The 15,419-nt window shown below is 52.5% G+C and overlaps 1 protein-coding gene across 4 annotated transcripts in view; it reads right to left on the reverse strand.

Moving 5' to 3' along the window:
• The window catches only part of LOC142093292 (AMP deaminase 1-like), a 33,574-nt gene extending 20,377 nt beyond the window's left edge, over positions 1-13,197 (reverse strand). Inside the window, exons 1-14 of one of the 4 annotated variants that reach the window (XM_075174335.1) lie at positions 13,025-13,197; positions 12,352-12,517; positions 11,080-11,242; positions 10,631-10,850; positions 10,081-10,210; positions 9,597-9,791; positions 9,228-9,359; positions 8,963-9,126; positions 8,703-8,829; positions 8,091-8,254; positions 7,578-7,698; positions 6,940-7,113; positions 6,660-6,770; positions 6,173-6,463 (exon numbers count right to left, since the gene is read on the reverse strand). In XM_075174335.1, the coding sequence (XP_075030436.1) occupies positions 6,308-6,463; positions 6,660-6,770; positions 6,940-7,113; positions 7,578-7,698; positions 8,091-8,254; positions 8,703-8,829; positions 8,963-9,126; positions 9,228-9,359; positions 9,597-9,791; positions 10,081-10,210; positions 10,631-10,850; positions 11,080-11,242; positions 12,352-12,517; positions 13,025-13,197 (2,196 nt within the window). In that variant the 3' untranslated portion in view covers positions 6,173-6,307. The other 3 variants (XM_075174332.1, XM_075174333.1, XM_075174334.1) reach the window with 3 other exon arrangements.
• Positions 13,198-15,419: the final 2,222 nt, after the last annotated feature.

The following is a 15,419-nucleotide window of genomic DNA, read 5'->3' on the forward strand; positions in this document are numbered from 1 at the left end:
GACCACTGCCCAGCACGTCTCCGAAGAAGTGAGGAGAAGCTATGACTGTGCAGATGGCACTGCGGCTCCAGTGCCAGCTCCAGCATGGCACAGCACCCCTCCCCACTACTGCCAGTAGCAAGGTGCAGGTAGGGGATGAGCAAACAGAAGAGGGCTGCTAATCCCCTCACGGGGGGGCAGGGAGAGTGCAGAACAAGTTCGAGAATGACAGGGAACACACAAAACGGCGAACACACCTACCCCGCTCTCCCCGACTCCCTTGCCCAGGGTTCTGCAGTGCTACTGCGCCCCACTGCGAGACCCTCTTTCCCAGCCAGGCTGCTACCCTGCTGCTCCAGGCAGCAAGGGGCCCCTGCCCTCTCTTATAAATAGGCATTGTTTCCAAAACATCCTGAGCCAGAGCAGACCCATCCTTCCTCAACCCCTGTCTGCACAGCCCTGATTAGCAGACAGGAAAGCAACTTTCCCCTTTCCTATGCCATTGCAACTACTCTCAGCAGCAGTGCTCAGGGCTGCTCCTGGGGACCTGAAGCACAAGCTAGCAAAGAAGCAAAGGCTCTAATGGGGAAAGCCAGGCTAAGAGAGGGGCGAAACAGCCTCCTCTCAGCCAGTACAGCTTCAGACCAGGCACCTTTACTCCCCGCCAGGTCTTCAAACACAGGACCACTGGATGCAGAACTTGCACAGGGACAGGCCCCCAAAGGACCCTGCAGTGTGGAGCAATGGGCTTATTCACAGGACTAAGCACTTCAAGGCCAGCATATGCGTTCATGTAGCACATGCAGCTCCATGCTGACAGCAAGTCCACACATGGCACCAAAGGCTCCCGTGCTTCCCAGCAGCACTAGCAGCTTTCTCCTCCAAATGCACCAGCTGTCAGTTACCCCTGGACTCAGATCAGTAGCCTGGCAAAACACCTGCATGCAGCATCCTTGAGGGCAAATCGTAGCACAGAGTAGACTGAGTAGCCCTGCTCAGCTTTCTAATTGGGTCCATCCTCAGAGCATGCAGGACTGCCTGTGCTCCAGCGGGTCAGGTCTGCTGGGTGCCAGCCTGCCCCATATCCTTCCTCCTACAACTCACGTTGGTAAGGATGCAACAAAAAGTGCATTTGCTCTAGTTTCCTCAGCCAGCCTGCCATATTTCTGCTTCCTGATATAGAGCCATGGCCCAAGTCAGCCTAATACTCCTGACCTCTCTTACTGTCCACATCTGTGCTTCCATGATGAAGCACAACCAGCAGCTGAGAAACACGGTGGAGAAACAGTGTCCCAGCCAGCATACAGGTACTGGTAAGACTGCATCTCCAGTGCTGCCTCTGGTTCTGCTCACTGATGAATGCCCAGAGTTCAAGCAGTTCACCCACTGCTCAAGCAATTACCTGACTCTAGCATCCAGAGCTACATAGACCCATATGCAGAAACAGTATCCACATTGAGTTTATTTCCTCTCCTTCAGCAAAAACCTACCAAGTAATATTACTTCTCCAGCCAGTGAAGCTCCACGCACTGGCTGGAGAAGTAGTATTACTTAGAAGGTGAAGCAATAAGCTTCACTCACCTAAGAAGCCATACAGTTTTGAGTGCAACACCGAAGGTCTTTCTAAGGCATGTCATTGATCTTTGAACTACCAGATACAACTAAAAACACATGGCTCTTGGCTCATCTTAAACACAGATGGTAGAACACAAGCTTAAAGCACCCTAAGTTCTCTCCTGCTCAGTGCTGCTCCACCAGCCACAGCCCTGAACTGTGTCTTCCAAAATAACCATCCGAGGAGAAGAATGCAGCTCTTCACCTGTCCAGGCTTGCAAGGCAGGTGGCTGCTATCAAGAACTAGGCATTTAATCTAAGCTTATCACATGAGGCAGGGCAAGGGTAGAGGCTGATCTTTTGTGAAGAAAAAGCAGACTGGGGTAGTCTGATCCAAGATAAGTAACCCTCAGACACAGTCTAAGATAGGCCAAAACACAGCTTAGAGACACAGAACTGGTAGAGACCACCTGAGTCAAGCAGCCAGCACTTGTATCTCAGGGACCACACACACCATTCCTTTCACAGACTAACTAGACTTCAGATAATGACTTCTCTCCTGACCTCTCCTTCCAAACTCCTGCAGTGGCTCCAGTATGCTTCCCAGTATTTCCACAGAAGCCAAATTTATCATCCCTACTGCATTAGTACTTACAGCAGTTTGGTGTAGTCAAGAATACTGAATTATTTCATTGAAAGCAGTAGTTTTGGGTGAAGAGAAATTAAATAATTTCTAGACCAAGTATCACACATTTCTCCCAAAAGACAGCCTCTCCGATCCATGCTGTTTGAAGACAGCTTCCATATCTTTATCCAAAGCAGAAGAATGAGGCACCTTCACACCACATGATAGGTGGCCCTGACTCTTTTTCAAATTCTGAAAGCCAGAGAGCATGCTAAGCATTTTCCATGCAAAGTCTCAAGACAATTCCATTTCCTGAAACCACATGCTCAAGGAGAGAATGCTGCCAGTGTTGCTCAAGAACAAAATACTCTTTGATGCTGAGGTCAAGCCCATCCACCACAGGTGCTGCTGATACCCAACCCCCTTTACCACACTCACGCCAGCACCTGATTAGCTAAACAAAGGCACTAACACACCGCCTTACCTTATCCCGCTACACAACAGGCATGAGAATACGCAAATCACCGACTTGGCAAGCCCATGCAGTTCTGAAGCAATCTTTCACCCCTTTTATGAGAGCCATGCAGTTCTAAACCACCCAAGAGACCTCCTTGTCACCAAGCCTCCAATGTTGGTAGCCAAATAAAAGACAGTTTCTGGTCTTCTGAAGTTTAGGGAAGCTTCCAGCTCAGTCCTGGAGGGATGAGGGGAGAGCAGCACAGCAGCAAGGACCCCTTCCAGAGTTCTCAGCTAGTCCCATTCTGTTCAGCTCCAGAACAAACCTGAAGCTTTTCTGAACAAAACTCTTGCCAAGCTGATGCCTGAAAGATACGAGCAGTACCAAACAAGCAGATTTTATAGCAGAATAACTAACACTTTAGGAATGCGGTATGCTTAGTCATTTCCATCTCAATACAAAGCAACCGCGGTTATTAACTCATTCGAAGCTTCTGCATATCATGCTGAGGAATGGAGTTCCACCTCATCAGATACATGGCCATGTAGAGCACAGCCTTTGGACACAGTAAATGTGATGCAAATCTTAATTACACGGCAAAAGGAGGTTAAGTCTGACCTCTGCCATGGGTCCTAAGACTTTTGTACTGATGAGAAAGATATATCTGGATCTTTCAACTTTCAGTCTTTTTCTGAAGTGATGAAATTCAACTTCTTGAAAGTAAGTTTTTACCCATGCTAAAAAAAAAACACCACACTAAACACGTAAGCCCTGAAGACTTTTATGGACACAGGGACATAACCCACAATGTACTATTTTAAAGTCGTGGGGTTTTAACCTGACTCAGTATCTGAATGCTCAGGTTAGCAATACTGAAAACAGCAGTTGACTCAGACACCACACCACAGGCTGGCTGCATGCCCCAGGAATGCTGCAGCTTCACACAAGCACCAAGACCCAAGGTGGGAACAGAGAGAAAGTTAAACATGAGTTATCCCGAAGCCGTTTCTTGGTGCAACTGTCAGAGGTGAGATTCCAGGCTTCCCCCAGGGCCACGACCACCTTTATGTTACAAGGGCCACCACAGATAGGCTGTATGGGGCCACAACAACTGGCCGCTCATTCCTTTGGAAAAGTTACAGAAGCATGGAGGCAGCTGCCCCAAGAGGTTCAGAGCGTGCAGACCAACGTGGCCACAGAAGACCTCTCAGACACACATCCAGATAACATGTTCCCAAAGCTCCAGGGAATGAGCCACATCCATACTGGAAGACAGAGATAAGAATTTTGCCAAGCAGCAATGCACAGTGCTAGGACTCAGCACTCCAGGACAGATCCTCCAACCAGCTGTTTTGAGCAGGAATGTTTTACAAGGCTGCCACTGCCACCATTTATTTCCCCCATACCCGACACCCTCAGACATTCTCTGCACATGCCTTCCCTTCAAGGCAAACTGGAGCACACAGCCCAAGAGACATGCTTTTTCGGACAGGGCACCCAAAATCTTTCAGGGTCCATTTCTTCACTCACCACATCCTATCCCTGCAGGAGTTTAACTTCTAAATGCTTAGATAGTAAGCAATTCGCCCAATCCTGCCTGCAAGCCCCTGAAGGGACAACCAGTCTGAGTAGTGATTGAAAGACACTTCACACTCCTGGGGAGCCACTGGGCTCCTGACCCTGGTCAGGACACTTCCATCGCTCTAGCAAATACCCTGCTTGGGACCTTTCCCTCACCTGCCCGCCTGCAACTAGCGGACGGCTGGACCAAACTCCTGCACTTACCCTCCGGCTGACAGAGCCCTGAAAGTGCAGCACATGAGCTTGTTCAGCAGCTTCTCATTTCTCTGCTCCACTCTCCCTTCCCATGCAGCAAGGTCACCACTCACTCATCCTCCCTTCTGTAACTCTGACAGACAGGGACAGCAGAAACCACAAACACCATTGCCCAAATACACATTTCCAGGGGCTGTTTTTCCTGCAACTCCTCTTCTACTTTTCTCCGTCATTAGGGCTGATGCAAGTTCCAGCTGTCAAGAGAAAGATCTCCCACCACTACTAGGGCTCTATCAGAGTCATGGTAGCCAGATGCCCACTCAGACAGGCGGCGTTCAACCGTGGTAGCTGGAACAGAGGGGTCTATGCAGTGAACCGGGAAAGGCAAGGGGAGACTGGTCCAGCATGCCAGCCTACACCCTGTACCCTAGGACAGCACTGCCAGAAAGGTACTCAGACCTGCGTACCTCAGTGCAACAAAGCACAAATATCTAGCACTATCTAAAACATCACAGCCTACTAGTAAATAATTTGCTCTAAAGAAACTCTGTACAGAATGACAGAGTGGATGAGGTGAGACCTCTGGAGGTCACCTTGTCCAACCCCCTGCTCAAGCAGGGCCACCTACAGCCAGTTGCCCAGGACCGAGTTCAGATGGCTTTTGAATAACTCCAAGGATGGAGGCTGCACAACCTCCCCGAGCAACCTGTGCTAGTGCTCAGTCACCCTCAGAGTGCAAAAGCTTTTCCTGATGTTCAGGAACCTCCCGTGTGTCAGTTTGTGCCCATCACCTCAGTTCCTGTCACTGGGCTCCACTGGAAAGAGCCTGGCTGGGTCCTCTTTGCACCCTCCCTCCAGGCATTTGTCTACATTAATAAGACCATCCCCCACCGAGCCTTCTCTTCTCCGGGCTGGACATGACGAGGGACAGTGGCAAAACACGAGGCTGGTGACTCATCTAAGGCAGCTGGTGGGCTTGAGCAGGCACCTACTCCTTGCGTGGGCTCAGCTCCGTTCGCTCGCTCCCTGCCCCGCCCTGCCCACGAGGGAAACGGTCCAGCCGCCACTCCCCTGCGTGCCCGGGGACCGGGTCACGGGGACCCTTCGGGACAGAGAGCCGCCGGCCCTGCCACGGGCCCCGCCACAGGCCTCCAGAGCTCTGCGGCCGGCGGGGCCCCAGCCGGGGACCGGCGAGTACCGGCCACCCCGCCGGCACGCCGCGCACCAGCGGGGCCTCCGTCTGGCTGCAGCATCGCTCGCCTCCCCGCTCAGGGCCGGGAAACAACGCCGCAGCGCTTCCTTACCGATCCCGGCAGTCCCAGGCTCTCGCTGGGGCCGCGCAGGCAGCGCTCTGCACTGCGGGCCGGGACCGGCGGCGATCGGACCGCGCAGCCTCGCGCCGCTGCCACCAGTACCCGGGCCCGGCCGGCTCCGCCGCCGGCGCGTCCCGTCCAGCAGCTCCGAGCCCGACCGCGACTGCGAGCCCGCGGAAAGCCCTAACGCCCCCCGGGCCGAGCCGCCCGTCCAGAGCCCCGGGTGCCGGGGCGCGGGAAAGGAGCACCGGCCCGCTCCCCACGGCCCCCCCGCCGCCCGGCCCGGCCCCGCTCCCCCGCGGCGGGAACCCGGCGCGCGCGCCCCCGCCCCGTCTCACCCGGTGCCACGACCCGGCCCCGGCCCCGCTCTCGCAGGACGCTCCCGGCGCGCACCGAGCTACCGCCCATTGGCTCGCGCGGCCGTCACTCAGGCGGCAGCCCCGCCCCCTGCCGCAGGCCAGACGGAGCTGCTCACAGACCGGGTTTTACTGCGCAGAGCCCGCGGCCCCGCCCCCGCGGCCCACAGAGCCCGGGTCCGCCCCGGGGCAGGCCCGGTCCCGCCCCCGCCGCGCCCGGGTTGCGCCGCTGCCTCCGTCCACGCCCTTAGTCGGTTTTCAGGCCCTCGGCAATGAGGTTGAGCTCGTAGCACCAGGTCTCGTAGCGGTAGGCCATGCGGATCTGAGCCACGTTTGTCTTCCGGATGTCGTTGCCGTGGGGCCCCTCTTCCTGGTAGTTTTCACCCAGGAACTTGGCTTTCTCCTGCCAGAGACAAGGGCAGCGGCACTGACAGCAGACGCCCCTGCTGGCAGCACCCGAGGGCAGGGCTGGCTGCTGCCAGACCCTCCCTCGAGGCCCTGCAGAGAAGCCCTGCCTTAGCACGCAGACACAGCTGCTGTCCTCATCCCCGTTCTCAGGCGGGCAGGGCCAAGCCCACCCTCCCCAGAAGGGCACCTACCTCATGGGACAGGCCACACTGCAGCACGCTGTTTCTGGCAATTTCACATATGTCACAGGTGCTGAGCTTGAAGACCTGGGCAGCAATGGCGTACTCCTCCATCAGGGACTCCTGCAGCCACAGGCTGTGTTAGATGCCAGAAGCTGCTGCAAGGGCTGTCCCAGAGACAGCCCAGCATGCTGGACCCTATGCAAATGCTGCTGGCTTCCCTGAAAAAGGAGGCCCACGCAGTCCCAGCCCCAGTGCTCAGACAGCAGGAGGTGATCAGCTCACACTGTACCTTGGTGTAATGAAACTGCATGGGGTCATCCGTAGAAAGGGACACCATGAGGCCCTTCTGGTGGAAGTCAGGCAATGGATTCTTCGCATACTCCAGGAAGAGGCTGTTGTTGCTGAGTGGGGACATAGCAATGGGAATTTGGGCAAGGAAGTAGAGATACTGCAACACTGGGCTCTGCAAAGACAAGCAGAGGTGCCAGGTTAGGGATAAAGTTGCTGCACCCTCCACCTCCCCGAGGTCACTCCTCAGATCAGCCCAGTGCCCCAGCCAGGAAATCCGGTGCAAGAAAAGAGAGGCAAGCTAGCAATCCTCCAGTCCTCCAGGGCCCACATGGAGCACGAGAGGCCAAGTGAGTTCAAACCTGTCTGATTTCAGAACTCTGCTGGCTCCGATGATAACAGACATACCCAATGATAGGTCTGTGAGGCTGAACCCCTGAAATCTACGTTTCTCAGCTACATCCCCAAATGCGCCTGGAGAAACCCCGAGAATCATGTAACATCTGCCTGAAGCCAGGCTGTCTATGTCAGTCTAAAGCAGAGGCACAACCAACTGTCAGCTACAGTGCAGGCCAGCTGTGAACATGTTCTCTTCCTCTGCCATGCCTGGGCTGCTCTGTGGCAGAGTACTCCACTTACCTTCTTGAGGTTGAGACCGTGGGAGATATTATCTGCTGTCATGAAGGCTGCAAGTAGATGTGTGATGGCCCCGGCTTCTCCACAGTGTGGACGGAAGAGGAACGTGTTCATACCACGCTGCCTAGGCACATGGAAGAAGGACTCAGAGCAGGCAAGCAGCAGTGTTAGGTGGCATGTGATGCAAGATTCCCTGACTTCAGGTCCAGCTCTGCCCCTACCAGTGGATCCCCAAGAATCCAGCTTGACCTAGGAGCACATTGCTTGTTCTCTTTTCTCCTCTGTGCACACAATAGATGGATCTCTGCAATCCCAAAGTTTTCAACCCAGTCCATCACACTTCCTGCTGAGGAATGTTTGGATTGCTCTGAGACATGAAGCTCCAAACTACACTGGTGGCAGAGCAAGGAGGGCCCCACTTCTTCCACACCAACAATCAAAGAGCTGAAGCAACTCATGAGGCAACCCCCCTTCTGCCAGCCCATCGCAGGTCCCTTAGCAGATCCTGGGCCTCACCTGCGTAGGTTGTTAAGCACCAGGATGTTGGCATACATATAGTATACATAGTAGGTGTAGGATGGGTTCTTCTCAGAAGTCCACTGCTCTGGCTTCGGGCTTTTAGTGCAGAACATGTGTCCACTATGCTTGGATTCATCATCCACACTGTCGAAACCAGTGATCTGCTTGGCAAGGTAACAAAAAAGCTGCATCTCAAAGCTCCCCACCTCATCATGCCCAGGTAGGCTGGCTCACCCTGCCCCACTGCAGCTTGCCATAGCCCAGCTGTAGCCTGTACCCCTGCCCCACCCAAGAGCAGAGTCAGGGGCAAGGTTGCAGACCTTGCTCCTCACAAACCCCCAAGCTCTCTCAAGGGCTAGAAATAAAGCTCACACCAAACCACTTCTCCAGGAGATAAGCAGCATTTGTCACAGCCCCACAGCAGCCACCTCAGAGAGTCTAACCCCTCCTGGCACTTCTGGACACACACACCCTTTTCCAGAATGTGGCAGCAGGACCACAAGCCTACTGATGACATTTTCCATGTCAGGGCCAATACCCCATTTCTTGTGCACAAACAGGAATATGAGTGCTCACCACACCCTGACAACATCATCAGGTGACACTCACGTGGCGTAGAAAGACACTTAGCTCTTTGTGGGCTTGAGGATTGACAGTTGCCTCAAACACAGGAACAAAGATATTTTCCAGCATCTTCCCAAAGTGTGGGAGGAAATTCTTAGACCTGAACACATCACTGTGGACAGAGACAGGGATTAGCTGCTAGTAGAGGAACAACATGACCCACTGTCCCCATAATCTCTTCAGGATAAAAAACACGGTATAGTGCACTGTAAGGCACAGTGCTCTCTCAGACCCACAGCACATACTAAATCCTGGGTACTTGGATCATCCACTTCATGTTGGGGGAATAGACCCGATGTTTGTTGAACCAGCTGGCTAGCTTGGGCCACTCCTCAGCTGATCGCCCATAGATTGAGAGGCGAGGCTCCGCGTGCTGGTACTTGGCATCCTCCAGATCAGAGCCAACCTCCTGCAAACCAGAACAGATAGTTGCATGTCCAGTCCCTGTGTCCAGTCCCTGGGCACAGCAGCACTACAGCTTAACTGCTCTCTCCTCCCCTGTATTCTCACCTTGATGATGGTAGCAAAGTACTCGCCATCGATCGCGTTCTCCGTCTTCAGATAGAGGTCACGCAGCTCACTGGCACCCACAGGGTTGTACTTGTCATTGAACTTGTCAAAGCGCTGAAATGTCTGCCGCCCCTGGAGTAGGGAGGATCAGGGGCAAATACTACACACACACACTGGGTCCAAGCATACCAGCTGAGCAGGGACTGATCCAAACAACCCAAAATGGGAAAGTCAGGAGCTGCTACATCCTGCCACAAACACTAACATGCACAACGTGTCATGTGTACACAGGGAGGGGAAAAGCCATGCCTACAGGGGTGGATGAGAGTGACCCAAGAGTGGTCTTACAGTAAATGCTCTACCACTTACAGCATGGACATCCAGGGAATCCACTGTCAGGTCATAGGGGTGCAGATTGAGCTGCTGGAAAAGCTGTTTCAGAGTGAGCTGCTTGCCCTTGGCATCATAAACTACACGGTCAGCATCCACACAGTATGATTTCTTGATGAAACGCAGAAGATGCCTCTGGTTCATGCAGGCTGCAGCATGGATGTGTGTGTCCACCTGAGAAACCAGAGGGACAGCTATCTAGCTTCAAGTTGGGATGCTTGGGTACCATCACAGGGAGGCTAACAAGCCCCTTAGGGGAGCCCAAGTTGTGTGGGGAGCACGGCTCAGCCCAGCAGATGAACACAATAGGCCTAGGCCAAGAGCAGCCCAGTCAGCACCATCCCATTACCAGGAACAATGTAGGTGCCACAGACCTTGACTCTAATATCCAGATCTCAGGGAGAGGAAGGCACCAAGACAGCTCGTCTTCAGAGTCACTAGGGCTGTAAGCCTTGCCATTTACCTTCCGGCAGTTGTAGAAGTCCCGGTGGGGATTGTTCTTCAGCTCTTTCATCTCCTCCATCTCATTTAGCATTTCATGCACTTGAAACTTGGATGAGAGGAACTTCAGGCGCCGATGAGCGTAGGTCTTACTAGTGAAAGCAAAGGGCAGAACAGTGACTGGGCTCCTTACCCCTCCACACATGGCCCGTCAAACACAGGGATGCAGCTTTCACTTGAGGTGGAGGAGCTCATGCTGGCCCGGCCTGCTTCCCTAAGGTGCTTCCCCTGGCTCTATTACAGAGCTTCGAAGGAAGGCCTGGCCAGGTGTAAGCATATGTGCAGGACATGTCTCCAACCCCTGAATGCTGACTTCGCTTAAGACCCCAATCAAGACGGCTGACAAGGGCCAAGGACACTTTGATAGCCAGCAGGCTGCAGGTACATCATCAGCGGGTTCTTCCCTCCTCCCAGGAAGAGGAGGGCCAACCCTGGCTCTGCCCTGACCTCCCTCTGCCTGCTGAGGCAGGACGTGTTCAGCTGCACCCAGCAGTGCTGGGTTGTGCACTTACACAGGCCCCTGTGCAATCAGGGCCAAGAGGAAGTTCATGTCATCAATGAAGTGCTCCAGGTTGGGGTAGGGCAGGTCCTTTGGCTTGTTTCTGCCAACTGCTGCCTTGTCTCCATAGATGTAAACTACCCCATCCTTCATCTGGACATGGTATCCCAGGTCCGTGGCGAGATTCCCAGTTTCAAAGGGATCCTGTCCATCCTTCACTGGTGGGGTGAACACTGGACCAAAAGGAGAATACCATGAGGCACAGGCTGCCAGCCAAAACCCCACAGGCCTGCCATGCTCCTCCACCCCACGCAGAGGGCAGGCACAGCCCCACCACTGTGACACTGAAAAGGAGGCCTGGGCAAGCGACTCCCCTGTGGAGCACTTCCGCAACCCTTTTCTGACCCCTGCCCACCCCATGCTGAAGCCAGAGCGGAAGACCCTCCACGTGCCTAGATGTACCTGGGCCAGTGTCACTCGCCCTCCAGACCTCGCCTTCGATGGCACGCAGGTACTGAGATGGGGTCCTGGGGAACCTCTGCACAGACTGATGCATGTATTTCTCCCGGATGCACAGGGCACGGTACAGGCCTTTGCAGACAACTTCAAAATCTTCAACTGTCACCTGCAAGAGGGCTGTTGCTGAATGCAACCACACAACTGGAACCTAGCTGCCTGAGAAATACCCTGGTGCACCAAGATGTAAAGAGGACGATTTTATTCACAGCAAGATACATACCTTATCATCCCCTCCCTCCCACTGCTCTGCCTGAGCAGGGCAAAGACGGGATGATAGGCAAAGTCCCAGGCATGGAAAAGGGAAGTTCTTCATGCTAGAACCAATGAATTCGAGCTGTCATCTCCACTTACATTCCTCACTGCAAACTGTAGTTGGCACTGAAATGGAAGCCAGGCCTGGGCAAAACACTAACAGCTATTTTTGGAGGCCAGGCTGAAACTGAAGCCGGACCAACAACATACACTGACCCAATGTGTCAAGAATTTTTGATTTACTGCACAGACAAGTGTTTCGGGCAGTCAAGAGAGATCAGACTGGAGCAGCATGGGAGAATACCATGCAGCACTTGCAGCTAGCTACAGTCATGGCAGAAGGAATGTGCTTGTGCATGGAGGGACTTTCAGCTTCCCCTAATTGTTCCTCTGCTATGCAACTCCAAGCTGAGCAATCTGCTCCAGCCCAGGAGGGAGCAGTATCTCAGAAGCAGCGCAAATGTAATAGGAGGCAGTGGAGGAGAAGGAGGAATTAGCACAGGATGTGATAGCAGTCCTGGTCAACTGGCTCTAGGTGACCCTGCTTGAGCAGGGGGGTTGGACCAGATGATCTCCAGAGGTCCCTGCCAACCTCAACCATTCTGGGATTCTGTGACATGCATAGATCTCAGACAGATATAGCTGTGTGCAAGTAGGAGCAGGTCTGCGACAGAATAAGCACAGCCTACCCTGCCATGCCTTCCCCTCTGCCCTGTCCGGAGAATCCCATGGGAAGCATGCAGCAGCCCATAGACTCCTGCTATGGAATTCAGCTCCGGATCCTCCAGGGATGCAGCAGGGCACCATCAGATGCTCATGAGACACAGACTGAGCTGGAAGACACAGACTATCCCCACTGCACTGGTACAGACTCCTGTGACACTGGGCACTACTGAGGGACAGGCAGGGACTAGATGAGGTGGTAGACAGCATGGGGAAGGGTATAGCCACGCAGGTACCTACCCCCGAGGCATAATCCCCTGTGATCTGTACCCGCTGGAAGTCAGGCACAGTCTGGTACAGGGGGGAGGTAGAGATGACCTCATCAATAGCGGACAGTCTGGTTATAGACTTCTGAGCCACAGGGACTGCCAATGCAATTGTCTTCATGCGGAACAGGCGCTTCTTCCTGCCAGGGAGGAAAGCCTCAGGCAAACAGCCCTGACTCCATGGCCACATGCAGGTGCAGGGTCAAGGGCATGTAGCACAGCCATGTTCCAGCTGTGCACAACAAGAATCATCTCACTGGTGCTTTCTGAGCACTTTAAACAAACACTGCCAAGAGTAGAGGCCACAGCACACAAAGTAGCCACGGACTTTCAAGCATGGTTTTTGGAAGTCACACCTTTCTAGAGAAAGGTCTCCAAGTCTCCCTCTCCAACAGCTTTGTGGCCATTGCTGTGCTGACACCCAGGGAACAGGCCAAGGGTGTCTTTCTGTCCAACAGTGGGAACAGTTGGAGAGGAAACCCTGAAGTACCTGACATGCCCTGGGATTACCAAGGATTTATCCCATGGGTGTTATGAACTGTTTTCACAGACCTTGATTTATGTTCCCCCTCCTTTCTTCCAGCTCTGGCTGGGGATGTGCAGACAATGCTCCTCTCCTTTCCCCAACTGCCCTGGTTGTTGCTCACCGCTTTTCTGCTGTGGCAGACCTCTCCTGAAGCATCATGTGCACTCTCATTTCCTGGCGTGAGATGGGGCAGATCTCTTCCACATCAAAAGGAGAGATCTCTTGCTTGATCTCCTCATCTTTCACCTCAGAGGCAAAGACCTTCTCTGCGAAGGAGCGCATTGCCTCATCCATCTCTGCAAGGAGAAGGAGCAGAGTACAGGGTTACACAGGCATCTGGGTCACCCAGCCACCCTAACAGGCAGATGCCCCTTGCAGTCAGCTTAATGGTCAGCTGTCATTTCCTTATGACACCTACACCTCCATGCTGCCTGGAAGACTCTCAGCAACCTCCAAAATTTGCCACAAGCTTACAGAACCTGGGCCACACATAGTGGGCTGGAGACATACCTAGACACCCCTAGCACACCAGAAAAGGTAAATACAACCCACAGTCCAAGAGTAGCGCAAAAAGGCCCAGAAGGAAGCAAGTCCTTGGGAAGGGCACTTAGGAAAGCATGCACTGGGGGGAAGAGGGGAAGATTGGCAGAGCTCTTACAGCTCTAGGAAGTCCAAGACCCACTTGCTCCACAAGGCATCCAGTCAGGATGAAGACAGAGGTATAGATGGAGACGGACAGAGCTGGCAGCCCAAGCACTTAGTTCCCACCATCACAGTGCAGCTGAAGAGCTCCTAGCTAGGGAACCATCATGTGTACTAGGCCCCTGTCAGCCCATCATGTGCAGCATGCTGCAAAGGTGCCAGCTAATATGGCCCTATGAAAGTCATCATTGACACAAGGTTGGCTGGAACTATATGAAGTAGGAGAAAGAAGGTTAAAAGCCCTTCCACTGCTGACAAAATACCATAAAACAAGAACCTAAGGGCTCTTCTGGCAACATCTCCTGGAAGCACACATTTGCATAGCAGCATATGGACACTAATCGAGCAGGTTTTGCCAGCAGTTGATAGCACAGCATGAGGATCGATGCTGAAAGATGGACCACACCATTGACATGTCAGACACAAGGGCTTCCTTTCCCTGCTGTAATATGGTAAGGCAAAAGGGCTTGTGCTGAGCTACAAACACACAGAAAAATTCTGGCACTAGGTCTATTTCTCAACAGTGCAATGTCACAAAAACAGGATTTCACTAACAAAAGTTGCTGTAAAGCTGCTGTATCATCAAAGAAGACAAAATGCAGTTTTTTGCACTATGCCATTATTGCCCACTGTTAGGGACTCTGGGATGACAGGTGTCTCAGCAAGAAATGTTTTCGCTGACACATAAGGCCTCAGCAAACATGAAGTAGGAAAAAGAGGGCAAGGGCACCATACTGTGGACTTCAACCTGAATAAAGGAGATGAAGCATTGGATCTGTTGCTTCATGATCAAATCCACTAAGAGCAGGATGCATTCAAACAAAGTTACTTTAGGCTGGATCTCTTTTTTAAAAAAAAAAAAAAAAAGAAAAAACCAAACCCAAAAAAACAACAAAGGTGTGAATAGGTGCAAGGGAAATTGCAAAATGTTTCCCTTCCTGCCACAGAGGAAGGAACTCCACTAAAAAAAAGTTTATCTCCTAAGCAGGAGCTCAGGGGTACTAGGATGATATTTAAAAAATAGCAGCTTCATATATCAAAGGACCAAAAAGCTGGAACCATTCCATGAAACAGTGAGGGGCACAGCTAGCACTGCTGAGAAACAGCATCTTCTCCAACTGCTGAAAGATCACCCTGATCAGGTAACTGCTGTTTGTTTCCAATAATCATGTCTCGGCAGTAACACAGCAGAGCATATAAAAAGCCTAGCAATACTCACCTTTGCCTTCTGCTGTTTGAGATAGAACAGAAACAAAATAAAACCAGATGTGATCAGCCCTTCAAAATCTAAGCCTTTTTGCCTAATCATCACATCAGTGATTAAAAAGGGATTAGTAAAGTACAAGTTCAGCCAAAGCCTTCCACGTACAAAAGAAACAACAGTACTTGTCACTTTGTACAATACAAAGATGCAAGTTCAGTGCTGACTTCCACAATACAGCCTCAGTGGTGTGTGCATAAATGAACCACACTGCAGATACCATCCAACCTGAGGCTCTTTGGCAGATCTGCCTTACAGCAGTCTCTGGGTTTCCCTGCAGCTGTCCAAGGGGAACAGCATTTTCTAGAACCTAGATCACCTCAGTTAACACTACAAGCAACTAACATGATACCTAGTCATCTAATAAGACTGAGCTGTCTTTGAAGGTCTCTCCCTACACCTGTGTCCAGGCGCAGGGATGCAGAAGAGCATAGGAACAACTTAAGAGGGCAGAACAGCATTCTCCAGCCTTAACAAGAACACAAATATTTCAGTGACTCAGAGCACCGGGGTTGCTTTGCTATTTTTTGTCCATGATTTGCCATCCTTTGTG

The sequence above is a fragment of the Calonectris borealis genome, chromosome 26 (genome assembly GCF_964195595.1).
Source record: "Calonectris borealis chromosome 26, bCalBor7.hap1.2, whole genome shotgun sequence".
Taxonomy (NCBI): Eukaryota; Metazoa; Chordata; class Aves; order Procellariiformes; family Procellariidae; genus Calonectris; species Calonectris borealis.